The 12,091-nt window shown below is 42.7% G+C and overlaps 1 protein-coding gene across 2 annotated transcripts in view; it reads right to left on the minus strand.

Annotated features, from left to right (window-relative positions):
• Positions 1 to 1,131: 1,131 nt before the first annotated feature.
• The window catches only part of PLEKHB2 (pleckstrin homology domain containing B2), a 72,716-nt gene continuing 61,756 nt past the window's right edge, over positions 1,132 to 12,091 (minus strand). For both annotated transcript variants that reach the window (XM_040431020.1, XM_040431018.1), the window contains exons 6-8: positions 10,348 to 10,428; positions 8,464 to 8,569; positions 1,132 to 2,070 (exon numbers count right to left, since the gene is read on the minus strand). In XM_040431020.1, the coding sequence (XP_040286954.1) occupies positions 1,943 to 2,070; positions 8,464 to 8,569; positions 10,348 to 10,428 (315 nt within the window). In that variant the 3' untranslated portion in view covers positions 1,132 to 1,942. The remainder of the gene's footprint in view (positions 2,071 to 8,463; positions 8,570 to 10,347; positions 10,429 to 12,091) is intronic.

Here is a 12,091-nt window from a genome sequence, read left to right on the forward strand (position 1 = left end):
TTTTTTATCTGTGAAATAAATAGCATTTAATTTATGTCATATTACAATATGGAACAAAGCAGAGAAAGCGTAGTATGTGTTTCTATTCTAAGACATGGCTCTGTCTTTCCTCAGCTTTCAGTTTAATCTGTATTATCAGCCTTGTCTATAAATGAAGCACAAGAAATTCCTGACTTGTTAATGACAATAGTTACACAACATGAACAGTTTGAAAGGCATCAAGAGCATTCCCTATTTGCCGTTTATGGTTGCCTGTATTCTGTGAGTAGTATGCACATTTATGTAACATGAGGGAAATGCAACAGCTCCTATGGGCACTATATTCGCAGAATACAGGCTGCTGTACCAGCACCTGCTTACTGGTGATCCTTTTACTGCAGAGAAGCAGCACCAAGCAGGGAATACCTGTGCTTCTTGTAAAGTATAATGTATAAGTAATGTATACTAATGCATTTCCCCTTAATAACACGTTTAATGTAAAGTAATGTATACTAATGCATTTCCCCTTAATAACACGTTTCTCCTGGACTAGGTACAATACACGTTAAAAGTTTCTTATGGTAACATTTGTATCCACAGCACAAAGATCTAGAATTCATCGATCCTAAAGACTTCAGATGATGTGGATGTGTTTTATTACATGTCTGTATCCATATCTGCAGCTATCAGGGGGCCGGGCGGTGAGCATAGAAGTCAATGGAGGAGATTTGCTGTTTAGCAACTAGATTCCACCTTTAATTTTCCAAACTAAGCAGCTCTGAAAAATGAAAGGTGGATCTGATTGGCTGCTATGGATAACTAAGCCAGTTTTCCTTTACGCCAGGTTTGATAAATCTACCCCAATGTGTGTAGCACGTTCTCCCAGTATGGATGTGAATGCAGTCATGTATCATGGGGCTGCATTCTACAGTGTAAGGGCTCATGCACACAAATGTATTTTCTTTCCTGTCCATTCCGTTTTTTGTGTGGACCATATGTGGAACCATTCATTTCAATGGGTCCGCGAAAAAAATGGAAGTTACTCCGTGTGCATTCCGTTTTCGTATGTCCGTTCCGCAGAGGGATAGAACATGTCCTATTATTGTCCGCATTACGGACAAGGATAGAACTGTTCTATTAGGGGCCAGCTGTTTCGTTCCTCAAAATACGGAATGCACACGGACATCAACCGTATTTTATGCAGATCTGTTTTTTGCTGACCGCAAAATACATACGGTCGTGTGCATGAGCCCTTAGGGATTGGATTTGAAATGTACACAGCAAATCAGCAGGGAAAGCTACAGCAGCATATGAGCATGAAATCATGTGGATCTGGTGTGGATTGGATACAGGTGGGGCAATCACTCGGGAAGGCAAGGCTTGAGATTGGGGCACAGCGAGGGGCAAAGTTAGTTCCGCACAATGTTGGGTCTGGTAGTATTGCGGGATGAGGCCAAGGGTCTGACACAGTCCGTGTGTGACAGTCATTCACGTTTCTGGGTATCATGAAGATGGGAATAAGTGGTGCTTGCTTGGTCCTGTCATGCTGCACATCTAACAATCTGCAACACAAAGCAATTTCCATGCTGAAAATTTCTGCAACATGCGGATAAAATTTGGTAAAAATCACATCTACTTGCCTGCTACTATATTCCCCTGCAGATATTCCTGGCGCAAATCTACAGCACGTTCATCCCGTGTGAATTTACGCTTACCATGAAAAACTTGTAACCCCTCAGTCTACTGGATCCAAAGCACTAAAAGCCAATTTCATATTACAAGCTACAAATAAACTATCATACGAAAAAGTCCCTTCCTCTGATTCCTGTTTTATCGGCATAATTATTGTACATATGTAAAGCTGACATGAAATAGTATTACCTGAGCTAGTACATTAGTCATTCTGTGCAAACAGTACAGTTTTAAAATGTCATAAATTAAAGCTTTGAGATGCATATTGTAGCTAAAATCCCCAGAAGAGAGACCCGAGAGCCATGCCGGTAGCTGCTCCGGCCAACATTCCCATAGCCAGGTCTCCATCATTGTCATAGTATCTCTCTCTGATGATGATGTGATTAGCAGCTCCTTGTCCTGGAGGGGTAAGAAAGACAAAGTAAGTGAAAGAAATGCTGTGCACTGTCAGAACTGTATCAACTCTTAACTTACTATATCTATTACTGGTTTTCTTCCTTGATTCCAGAGGGAACATTAGATGGTATTTAGGATCATGGGTAGAACACTGACAGGGGGTGGATTTGACATTTCTGGGGCTCTTCACATAGCATGGTGCTCCTTACACAATATTATGTTCCCATTACAGGGTAATGCCCCATAATGTGCCACTAGCACAGAATAATGCCCTCGTATATAATGCTGTCTTATTTGCCCTGAACAGAATATGGTGCCTCTTTAGCGTCTCCAACATGACTGCTCACTTAGCCCACATTCCCATCATGGATGGAGCAGATCTTTTAGTGAAGATCTTCTCTAGCCTGTCTGGCAGCTAGGTACAGCAAGCACAATGACATCATTTCATCATGCCTACAAGCGCCAAACCACTGGTCACAGGGTGAATGGTGGAGCTTCACAATTGTATTCAACTGTACTTGTGTCCTGAGATGGCGGTGCAGATGCACCGTTAGCCCTACACTTAAAGTGGACCTACAGCAGGGGGCCCCTGATCTCTGTTGCCCCATGCATTTTCATGGTTTGCATGGTGGTAAAGACTGCCACTGACCACTGACAATGGATTTTTGAGGAGGATGTAATAAAGATCTTTGCATCTTTGGCAATCACACCTTGGTCACCACCAGTGGCGTAGATATATGGGTCGCAGCGGGGCCCCCCAGGAGGGCTCTGACCGGGCCCGGCATGAAGTACAGTGACAATGCCGGGCCCCGTCTGAGCGCTCTTCAAACATGTACTGACACTGTATAATATGAGGTGTGCACGCGCGCGGGGGGGGGGAGGTTGGCGCAGAGGCAAAGGGGGGTGCGCGCACTCACACACCCAGCAGTTCTTGTCACTGCCGGGCTGTATCCAGAGTGAAGCAGGGCTCCAGCGCTCCCCCTGCTGGCCGCACATCACGCTGCTGGCTGTGGGAGGAGCGCTGAAAGACCGGGAATGAGTGTGGGAGCACGTCATCAAGGAAGAAGGTAAGCATGTGTTTTTTGTTTTTTTGGGCATCTGTAATCTGCCATAACTACTTTGAGGGAGCACCTAGTCTGGCATAACTACTGTGAGGGGGCACATAATCTGGCATAACTACTGTGAGGGGGCACATATCTGGTATAACTACTATGAGTGGGCACATATCTGGATATAACTACTGTGAGGGGCACATATCGGGCATAACTACTGTGAGGGGGCACATATCTGGGAATATCTTCAGTGAAGGGGCACATATCTGGATATAACTACTGTGAGGGGGCACATATCTGGGCATCGCTACTATGAAGGGACACATATCTGGTATAACTACTGTGAGGGGCACATATCTGGGCATAACTACTGTGAGGGGGCACATACCTGGGCATCGCTACTATGAAGGGACACATATCTGGTATAACTACTGTGAGGGGCGCATATCTGGGAATATCTTCAGTGAGGGGGCACATATCTGGCTACAACTACTGTGAGGGGGCACATATCTGGGCATCGCTACTATGAAGGGACACATATCTGGTATAACTACTGTGAGGGGCACATATCTGGGCATAACTACTGTGAGGGGGCACATATCTGGGCATCGCTACTATGAAGGGACACATATCTGGTATAACTACTGTGAGGGGGCACATTTCTGGATATAACTACTGTGAGGGGGGCACATATCTGGGCATAACTACTGTGAGGGGACACAAAAGTGGGCATAACTACTGTGACAGGAACAAAGGTGGGCATAACTGCTGTGAGGGGCCACAAGAAGGACATAACTTTTGTGAAGGGGCCACAAGGTGGGCATTAGTACTGTGAGTGGCCACAATGTGGGCATTAGTACTGTGTAGCAGCATTTAGGGGAAATGTCCTAGATTACCCTGCTATACATTGGCATGGCTCGGTCTTACAGGACCAGGACAGTGCCCCCTGCTGGGGATTTCACAGTGGCAGTCACCATCCTTCCTTATGTGATTATTCTTTTTTTCTCTATCACCGCAGGGACCTAGTTTTGGATCCAGTGGACATCACGCCGATGCCAGCGACACCCTGGATGAGGTAGGACCAGATTTTATTAGGACTGGGTGAGTGTAGCCTTGCATTGGGCTTAGTGTAAAAAAAAAATTGCAGCCTCTTTGTAAAAATGGGGGGGGGGGGGGGGGGCGATTCAAGGTTTGCACTGGGGCCCATAACAGTCTAGTTATGCCCCTGGTCACCACTCTATTTTTCTAGTAATTCTAATCTACAACATATAAATGCTTATATCCTTAAAGGCTATGTACACCTTCTGATGCATTTTTTATGATTGTATTTTACTCATTTTGGGCTAAAAATCATTTTTTCAATTGGTCTTAATTAATAATTTTGAGCCCTTCGGTCAAAAAGGGTTAACTTTAAAGCTGCGTGGATCATACTTTTTTCATGGTCATCTAATAACCCTTATCTCTAAACTATTGAAAGGTCATAAACACTTATTTAAGCCACATTCTTATCAGTAAGATAAGAACTGAGCTATAATGGGTGACTATAAGGTCAGAGATAAGGAGCCTGTCAGATTAGCTGGCTGATGGAGGAGAGAGAAAATTCATATCCTCCTACTAGAGCATCTCAGCCCTGTACAGAAAAAGGATTCCATATTTGTAATAAATACCAATTTAAAAAATGAGTTCAATGCAATAATTATAAAAGAAACAATGCCTCCAAAGTTGTACATAGGGAACCGTCACCATGAAATGCGATGCTATCTGCAGGCAGCATTTTATAGAGCAGGAAGAGCTGAGCAGATTTATATATAGTTTTGCGGAAAAAGATTCAGCAAAACCTGGAATTTATACATGGGTTGTCTCACTTCAGCAAATGGCCTTTATCATGTAGATTAAGTGGATACAAGTCACTTACTAATATACTGTGATTGTGCATATTGCTTCCTTTTGCTGGCTGGATCATTTTTCCATCACATTAAACACTGCTCGTATCCAGGGGTTACTTACGACCATCCCACAGTGATGTCCGTGCTTGCACACTATAGGAAAAAGTGCCAGCCTATGCGCACTCCCACAATTCCAGCCACCAGAGAGGCGGGTGCTTTTTCCTATAGTGTGCTAACACACCCACCGCTGCTGGATTACAGGGTGGTCGTGACTCCTGTAAATGACCAGTGTATAATGTGATGGAAAAATGAATACAGCCAGCAAATGAGACAATGTGGACAATCACAATACATTAGTAAGTGGATTGCATTCTACCTGATAAATGACATTTGCTGAAGTGAGAAAATCCCTTTAAGTCTCTGCTCTTTCTCAGCTCGTTAGTACATGGGGACCATCTTATGAGTGACTGACAGCTATTTATGTATACGCACTTACGCCAGAGAATGCTATCAATCACTGATACATCGATCGATTGAGCCTCCTTAGGCTCAAAAAGAGCAAATATTTAAATGTATAAATTATAAGTTTTATTGAATATTTTCCCACCACACTATATAGAAATCTCACCTTCTCCTGTTCCGTAACAAGCTGTAGGATATATTTTTTAACCAGGGGGGATAGTGTGCACTATTGTAGTGCCCTGGAGCAGGGGCACTTTGAAGTCTGAACGTTTGTTGAAATTTGCCCCTATTTCCCCTTTGCCAAATCATTAACTCCTTACCCTACTGCACTTTAAAGGGTTAACTTGCACTGACTTATATTGTTTAATACTGTATAACTACATTTCATATATTTGTTGTGATATATATCCTGTTCATTTGCATGGCACTTTTGGGACTTTCTAGCTAATAATCAGAACCTAATCATTTCCACAAATAAAGAAGAGTATGTTTTAGAGGGAAAAAGCCAGACTTGTTTACCACCAAAACCAGACAGACTGACCATTTTGGATGTCAGGTTTAGCTATGTTATTATGTCTAAACACTTGTTTTTGTCGTTCCCATGAACTATTATTGAAGTTCTAATGCAAGTCTATGACAGACAAAAATTTTAACATTGTATCTATTTGGGTTGTGTTTCTTCACTCCACCCCTCCACTAGAAGGTTCTAGTTCTGCTAGAAATTGTATATAGGGAGAGCAGTCAGAGCCCCTAGTTGTCTGCAGTTAGGGATCAGTGCTTAGAAGAAGAGACTCTGCCAGACTGCATGAGTGAGCAAAAGACGCCGAGAAGGGGATGCTGAGCTACAGACCCTGGGTCAACAGCATTGTGACCAAGGAGCCAGCTGGACTACTGAGCCACAGACCGTGGGTCACCAGCATTTGGCCAGGGTACTGGCTATCTGAAAGCTAGAGGGACAACTAGCTCAGGCCTTTCCTCAGCACCAAACATTCTGCCCAGGAAGAGACTGGAGAAGCCAGCTCAGTGCCTTGCCTGTATTATTTTGCACTTGAGTTCCTCCGGTGAAGAAGCACACTGGTTTACTGCACAACTTCACTGAATGGGTGGCTCCACTGCTAAATATGCACTTCCAAAAGGCTATGTATATGGGTAGAAAATAGATAACTGGTAGTTCTTAGTGTTTGTTGCTGGATAGTGGGCAGGCATAACTCCCTTAGGGAGTTCCTGCCAGGTCAGGCTAGAATGAGGACATGTATGCTGATGCTGGTGTGTGTAAGCCAGACAAGCTGAAGCAGGAGAAAAGTAACTCTACTCCAGGAAGACTCCTTCCCGGTAAGTGAAATCTGCCAGAAAAGCAACTTTGCTAAGAACCAACCTCTGAGGAAAGGAAGCACTGAAGTATTACAGAAAGTTTAATACCATAAAGGGACAGCTCTTGGACAGATACAGTCAAGGTAACATAAGCATATGACTTTAGAATTTACTGCACATGGTTTGGGTTATATTGCTTCCGGCGTATGCCACACTACTGAGCCAGACTGGCCATCTGATCTATAACTGCACCCCATAACTGGGCATTGCAGAATAATATTGATAGAATTTGCACACCTTTTGTCATTTAAGAGGATTGCATGTGTCTGCAGAAAGAGACTCAAGGAGCTCTACCATCATAGCGATTCTCTATACACAGCCTACTGCTGGTATTTGCACAGTTCCATCATTTATTTAGTAAAAAAGAGAGACTTTATTTTACTTTTATTTACTATAATCATCCCAGCCTGGTCATTGGACTCCATATCCGATCCGACTCCTCTGTTCTACCTTTCACCCTGTTGCTCACCTAACATTAAGGGCACCCCAGCCACCACCAGGCAGGAGACTCCAAAATCTAGTGCCCTGAGAGAAAGAAGGGTTGTGCCCTTCCATGCACTGCACTGCCCAACCTGGGAGAACACTGGAGCAAGGAACAGCCAACCCGCCTTTTCACTCATCCCTTGGGGGCCGGCGCATATGTCGGTGCAAAGCGTATGCCCATGGAGCAGCCTCTCGTTTGCTGGCATAGAGTTCGTTGGAATTCAAAGGTTTTTTTTTTGTAGAGTGAAAGAAATCCCTTCAAGTAGAAACTTTTCCTGTTGGGCTGGCATGAGCTCGTCAGATGATAGATAGTGATCTATCACCCTGTCATTGTTCCAGAAAGTGCTCCTGCTCTATGGAGCACCTTTTGTGCCATTATTTCTTCTCTAGCTCCTGAATCAAGGCAAGGGGGGAATTGTAAGCAGGCTTAGCAAGACCCATAGCACTTGCAGGATTGGGACCACCCTTGGGGCACTTGCCACCTAATTTACACACAGATTAAAGGTTCTTTTTCCTGGTGATGAAGAGGCCATATAGAGGTATATGTGAACATATTGACAAGAGCCCTACCAAGCACTGGAAGTCGTTTAGTAGTCAGGAATCTGCAGACGGGCTCCCTTTAAAGTTTAGGTTCACCATAATAGCTCCTCAGAATGTCTGAAGAGTAAACTCACAACCAGACACTGAACAATGAGGGAATGCTGGGTGATGTGAGCCCAAAGCCTATAGAATTGTGTATGTAGCTCTGGACTGAACCAGGTTCTAATACACGCTGTTACTCAGAATCAGTACAAGATACTCAACGCACTCAAACTTTATTCCGAGTATAAAATAATGTGCTACAGTGAATTTTTTCTTGCAGTCTTATGTTGTATGGTAAATTATTGATGTTGGTACCTTGCATGATTTTAACATGCCAAATGTGATATTGTCAATTACATGTAAAGCTTACTATATCATGTGTGCAGAAAAACCCTGTAATTACCACAATCTCTGTGTCTTTATATATACCTGTGAATATCACAGGTAGCCTGACATTGTGTGACTTGAAGTGAAGTGAAGTCACATAAGCAAAAGTCACCAGAAACCTCTGGCCTAAAAGCTAAAGTGAAAAAATGTTTCTAAAGGTGTTTTCAACTTACCTTGTGGAGGATAGGGGTAGGAAGCATATGCCTGTCCATCCCTTGTATAGATGACTTGAGATCCCTGAACTGGATAGCCCCCGGGATACTGGTCATATCCGTACGGCTGGTAATAATACAATAGTAAGGTTAGAACATTACTACGCAGACACAATGAAAAGTTCGAGTTTTATAAATTTGACAGCAATATTTCTACATTAGAATGAGAATTATATTGGTGGATCTTCCCAATTTTGAGGAAATCTGCCAATAATCTAATATTGCTAGGCAGGCAAATCCTCCCCAAGATCTACTGATAGTAGAAAGATGGGTCATACAAGTTGGATGTGTCCTGTCTGGATAATGAATTACTTCTAAAGTGACTGTAGGTGTCAGGTAGCCATAGGCAGCAATATAATACAGGGCAAAATAGACAACCTTATATTGCCTGTATTAGCATGCCTACTGGCTCTACTGTAGTACTTGTCCTCTCTCCCCTGTTTTCTATTGAGGTCACTCTTTTTGAGCTGGGTTCCCTGCTGAGTGAGTGATTTACAGGGCTATATAAGGACAACAATATTATAAATATAAAATCTTGCCCCTGGAAACTGTCAGCAGACTCATGGTTGCATATAGCGAGTCAATCAAGCTTAGCCTGAGGGGAGCACCCAAAAGACCCTTCTCCCAATCCCCAGCTCTTTTTTAAAACTACAAAATTTTCGCTGAAATCCTGAAGTATTTCATGGGCCCTGTGGTTATGGCAGTCTGAATCTGATGACCTCTTCCCTTTAAACCATGGGGGAATATATCAAGATACAACTTTTTTAATTCAGTTTTGATTTCACTCATCAAAAATCGCATGAGGTGTCATAAATTTGTCTAAAAATGACACCTTTTCTATGCCACCCCTCCAGCTGGTTTTCTTTTGCAATTTTTATTGTGATTTTTTTCAAAAAGTCACAATGATAAATCTGTCTAGAAACTCATTACCATACTAAACCATGACCATTTTTAACCCGCCTTTCAAAAGTGGCGAGGGAGGTGCAAAATGGCAAAAAGTCTAAAATTTTGGTGCAAAACAGCACTTGAGCCAAAATGTCTGACTTGTACACCAGTTTTCTGTTGTACAAACTTGATAAATTCCCCCCATGTGTTTAAAGTTTTGGTGGATTTATTAATCAATACCCCATTGGCATCATACGCACCACATTAAGAGGTACACGCCTCTTAATTATTATAGGGCATCTCAGCAGATCCGTATTCCAAAACTGAAATCAGTGCGGCGAAACTTCCTTGTGTAGAGTATAATAAATATGTTGGGAGGATTAGGATGTCTATAGCCAACCCCCTCACACACACGCAGCACCCATTCCCTACCCTGCTTTACCCACTTTTTAGAAAAGTTGCAAGCAGGGCTCTAAATTCCCTAAAAGTCACGAAATTCTGGGCCAAAGGTTGTGACTTTTTGACGCAAGTTTTCTGGTGTACAGGGGATGATAAATGCCCCCCTTGGTGGCCTGGGGCTTAGTTTTGGGGGTATGTACCTACTTATCCCCACAACTCCTTCTGGAGTTGGCAGTTGTGAGCAGTGGTATAATTAATATTTATTGACTTTTTGCTTTTTATGAAACGTGTTTTGTGTCAATGAGCAGCTGATGGCTAGGGCCATAAAGACAATAACCAGCTGACAAGGTTTCCTTCAGTTGTCTGCTGAGGTGAGCTACACTGAACACCTTTCTTAAGACATGACCATTGTATCTTCATAAAGCAGTCACGCCTTATATCAAAAGGCAATGGTGGATAGAAATACTTGATTTTACTGGTGAGATTACTATGTACTAATGCTGTCATACTGAGGCCCTATGTCATACCAAACCTGTCAGAAAAGAACTCTTAGTGACTTACCGGGGGTGCATCAAACTGACTGTATGGAGGGGCAGGACCAAGCACACCTTCATCGTACAGTAGAGGTTGAGGCAGAATGTGCTAGTAATAGAGGAAGAAAAGGTCATTTTAATTACTATATACAGTAGTATAAGTCTGGTGTATGGATGAAGTGCTACGATTTGTGACACATCAGCACTATGACTTAAGTGCCAATAAGTTCTTAAAAATGATTGAATGGTAAAAAAAAGGCTGGAATACTGTAGATTAAGGATGTGACATCCCAAGTCTCATGTAATGGAAAAAAACAGCACATTAGATGACTGTAGCTAATGATATCATATTAATATTAAAGGGGTAGCCTAAAAGCAGCACGTGTGTCAAAATTAAAAATAATAACAGTAATAATAATAAAATAAACATAACTCACCTGTTAAATCACCAGTGGTCTCTTTTGTCTTTGTCTATTTTGCTGTACCTATATGTGACCACTATAGGAAGTCACTGGCTCCAGTGGTGATGCTTGAATGTATGGCACAAGTCCAGTAATTGGCTGATGCATGGCAAGTAAGCAAAGACCAATGGAGAACTCTTTAACAGCTGAAAGAGGACCTTTCATCAGTTTTGACATAGGCTAATTATGGTATTACCTTGGGTGTTTTTATTTTTTTCAAACCCCCCAACTGTTTGTCCGCTGTGGTCCCCCGTTATTTTGGCGCGTTGTATTGTAATGAGCCGTAACTTCGCAACGGGGCGGAGATGCAGTCTTCTGCTGTGGGCATCTCCTTCTCCCTGGCTGTGAGCGCGATCCATCCAGAACAGACCGCTCACAGCCAGGGAGAAGGAGCGAGATTCCTTGAAAGAATAAATATACACCCATGGCCTCAGTAGGGGCCGCCCTACAAGGTAATAACATAATTAGCCTATGTCAAAACTAATGAAAGGTCCTCTTTAAGGTTATATCTCATCACATTTGCAGCTTTTGGGTGACTATTTAAAATTTTAGGCAAACCCTTTGATCTGTGCCCAATATATCACAGAAATGTACGTCATGGTTGTATGCTAGTTTAGGGACATGTTACTGATGAGGCCAGCCATTGGCTGCAGCAGCGCACATGACCCCGCCCATGCAGGAAGTTTACATTTGAGGACCGGAGGAACAATGAAGAGCAGTTTAGGCCCTCAGAGCTGGAACCATGTGGTAGGGAGCAGGTAAGTATATCTCCCTCCACTGGATGGAGGGATTTAAAGGCTCTGGACACTTTCTGGCAATGTTTTTATGATTTCATTTTACTCATTTTGAGCTAAAAATCATTATTAAACACTTATTATAGCTAAACTTGTATCAAACTGATAAGAATATGGCTTAAATTAGTGTTTATGAGGTCAGGAGATCAGAGATAAGGCTTCACAAGATCCCTCAGCTGACGGAACTCAGGAGTGATAGCCTGCAAATAGACAGATTTTTAACACCATGTGTCACAATTTTTTTTATAAACACAGATTGAAAAAAAAATGATTTTAGCCCAAAATGAGTAAAATGCTATCATAAAAATGCCCCAAAGGTGTCCATAGCCTTTAAAAAATAATACTGTACATCCCTTTAACAACACTTAGAGGGGTAATCCGGTAATACTATATATATATTGATAACCTATCCTCAGGATAGGTCATCAATATCAGATCAGCAGAGGTCTGACACCTGGGACCCCCGTCGATCAGCTGTTAGAAGAGGCCGGGCGCTCAGTGAGTGCCACAGCTTCTT

Source organism: Bufo bufo, chromosome 4 (assembly GCF_905171765.1).
Source record: "Bufo bufo chromosome 4, aBufBuf1.1, whole genome shotgun sequence".
Taxonomy (NCBI): domain Eukaryota; kingdom Metazoa; phylum Chordata; class Amphibia; order Anura; family Bufonidae; genus Bufo; species Bufo bufo.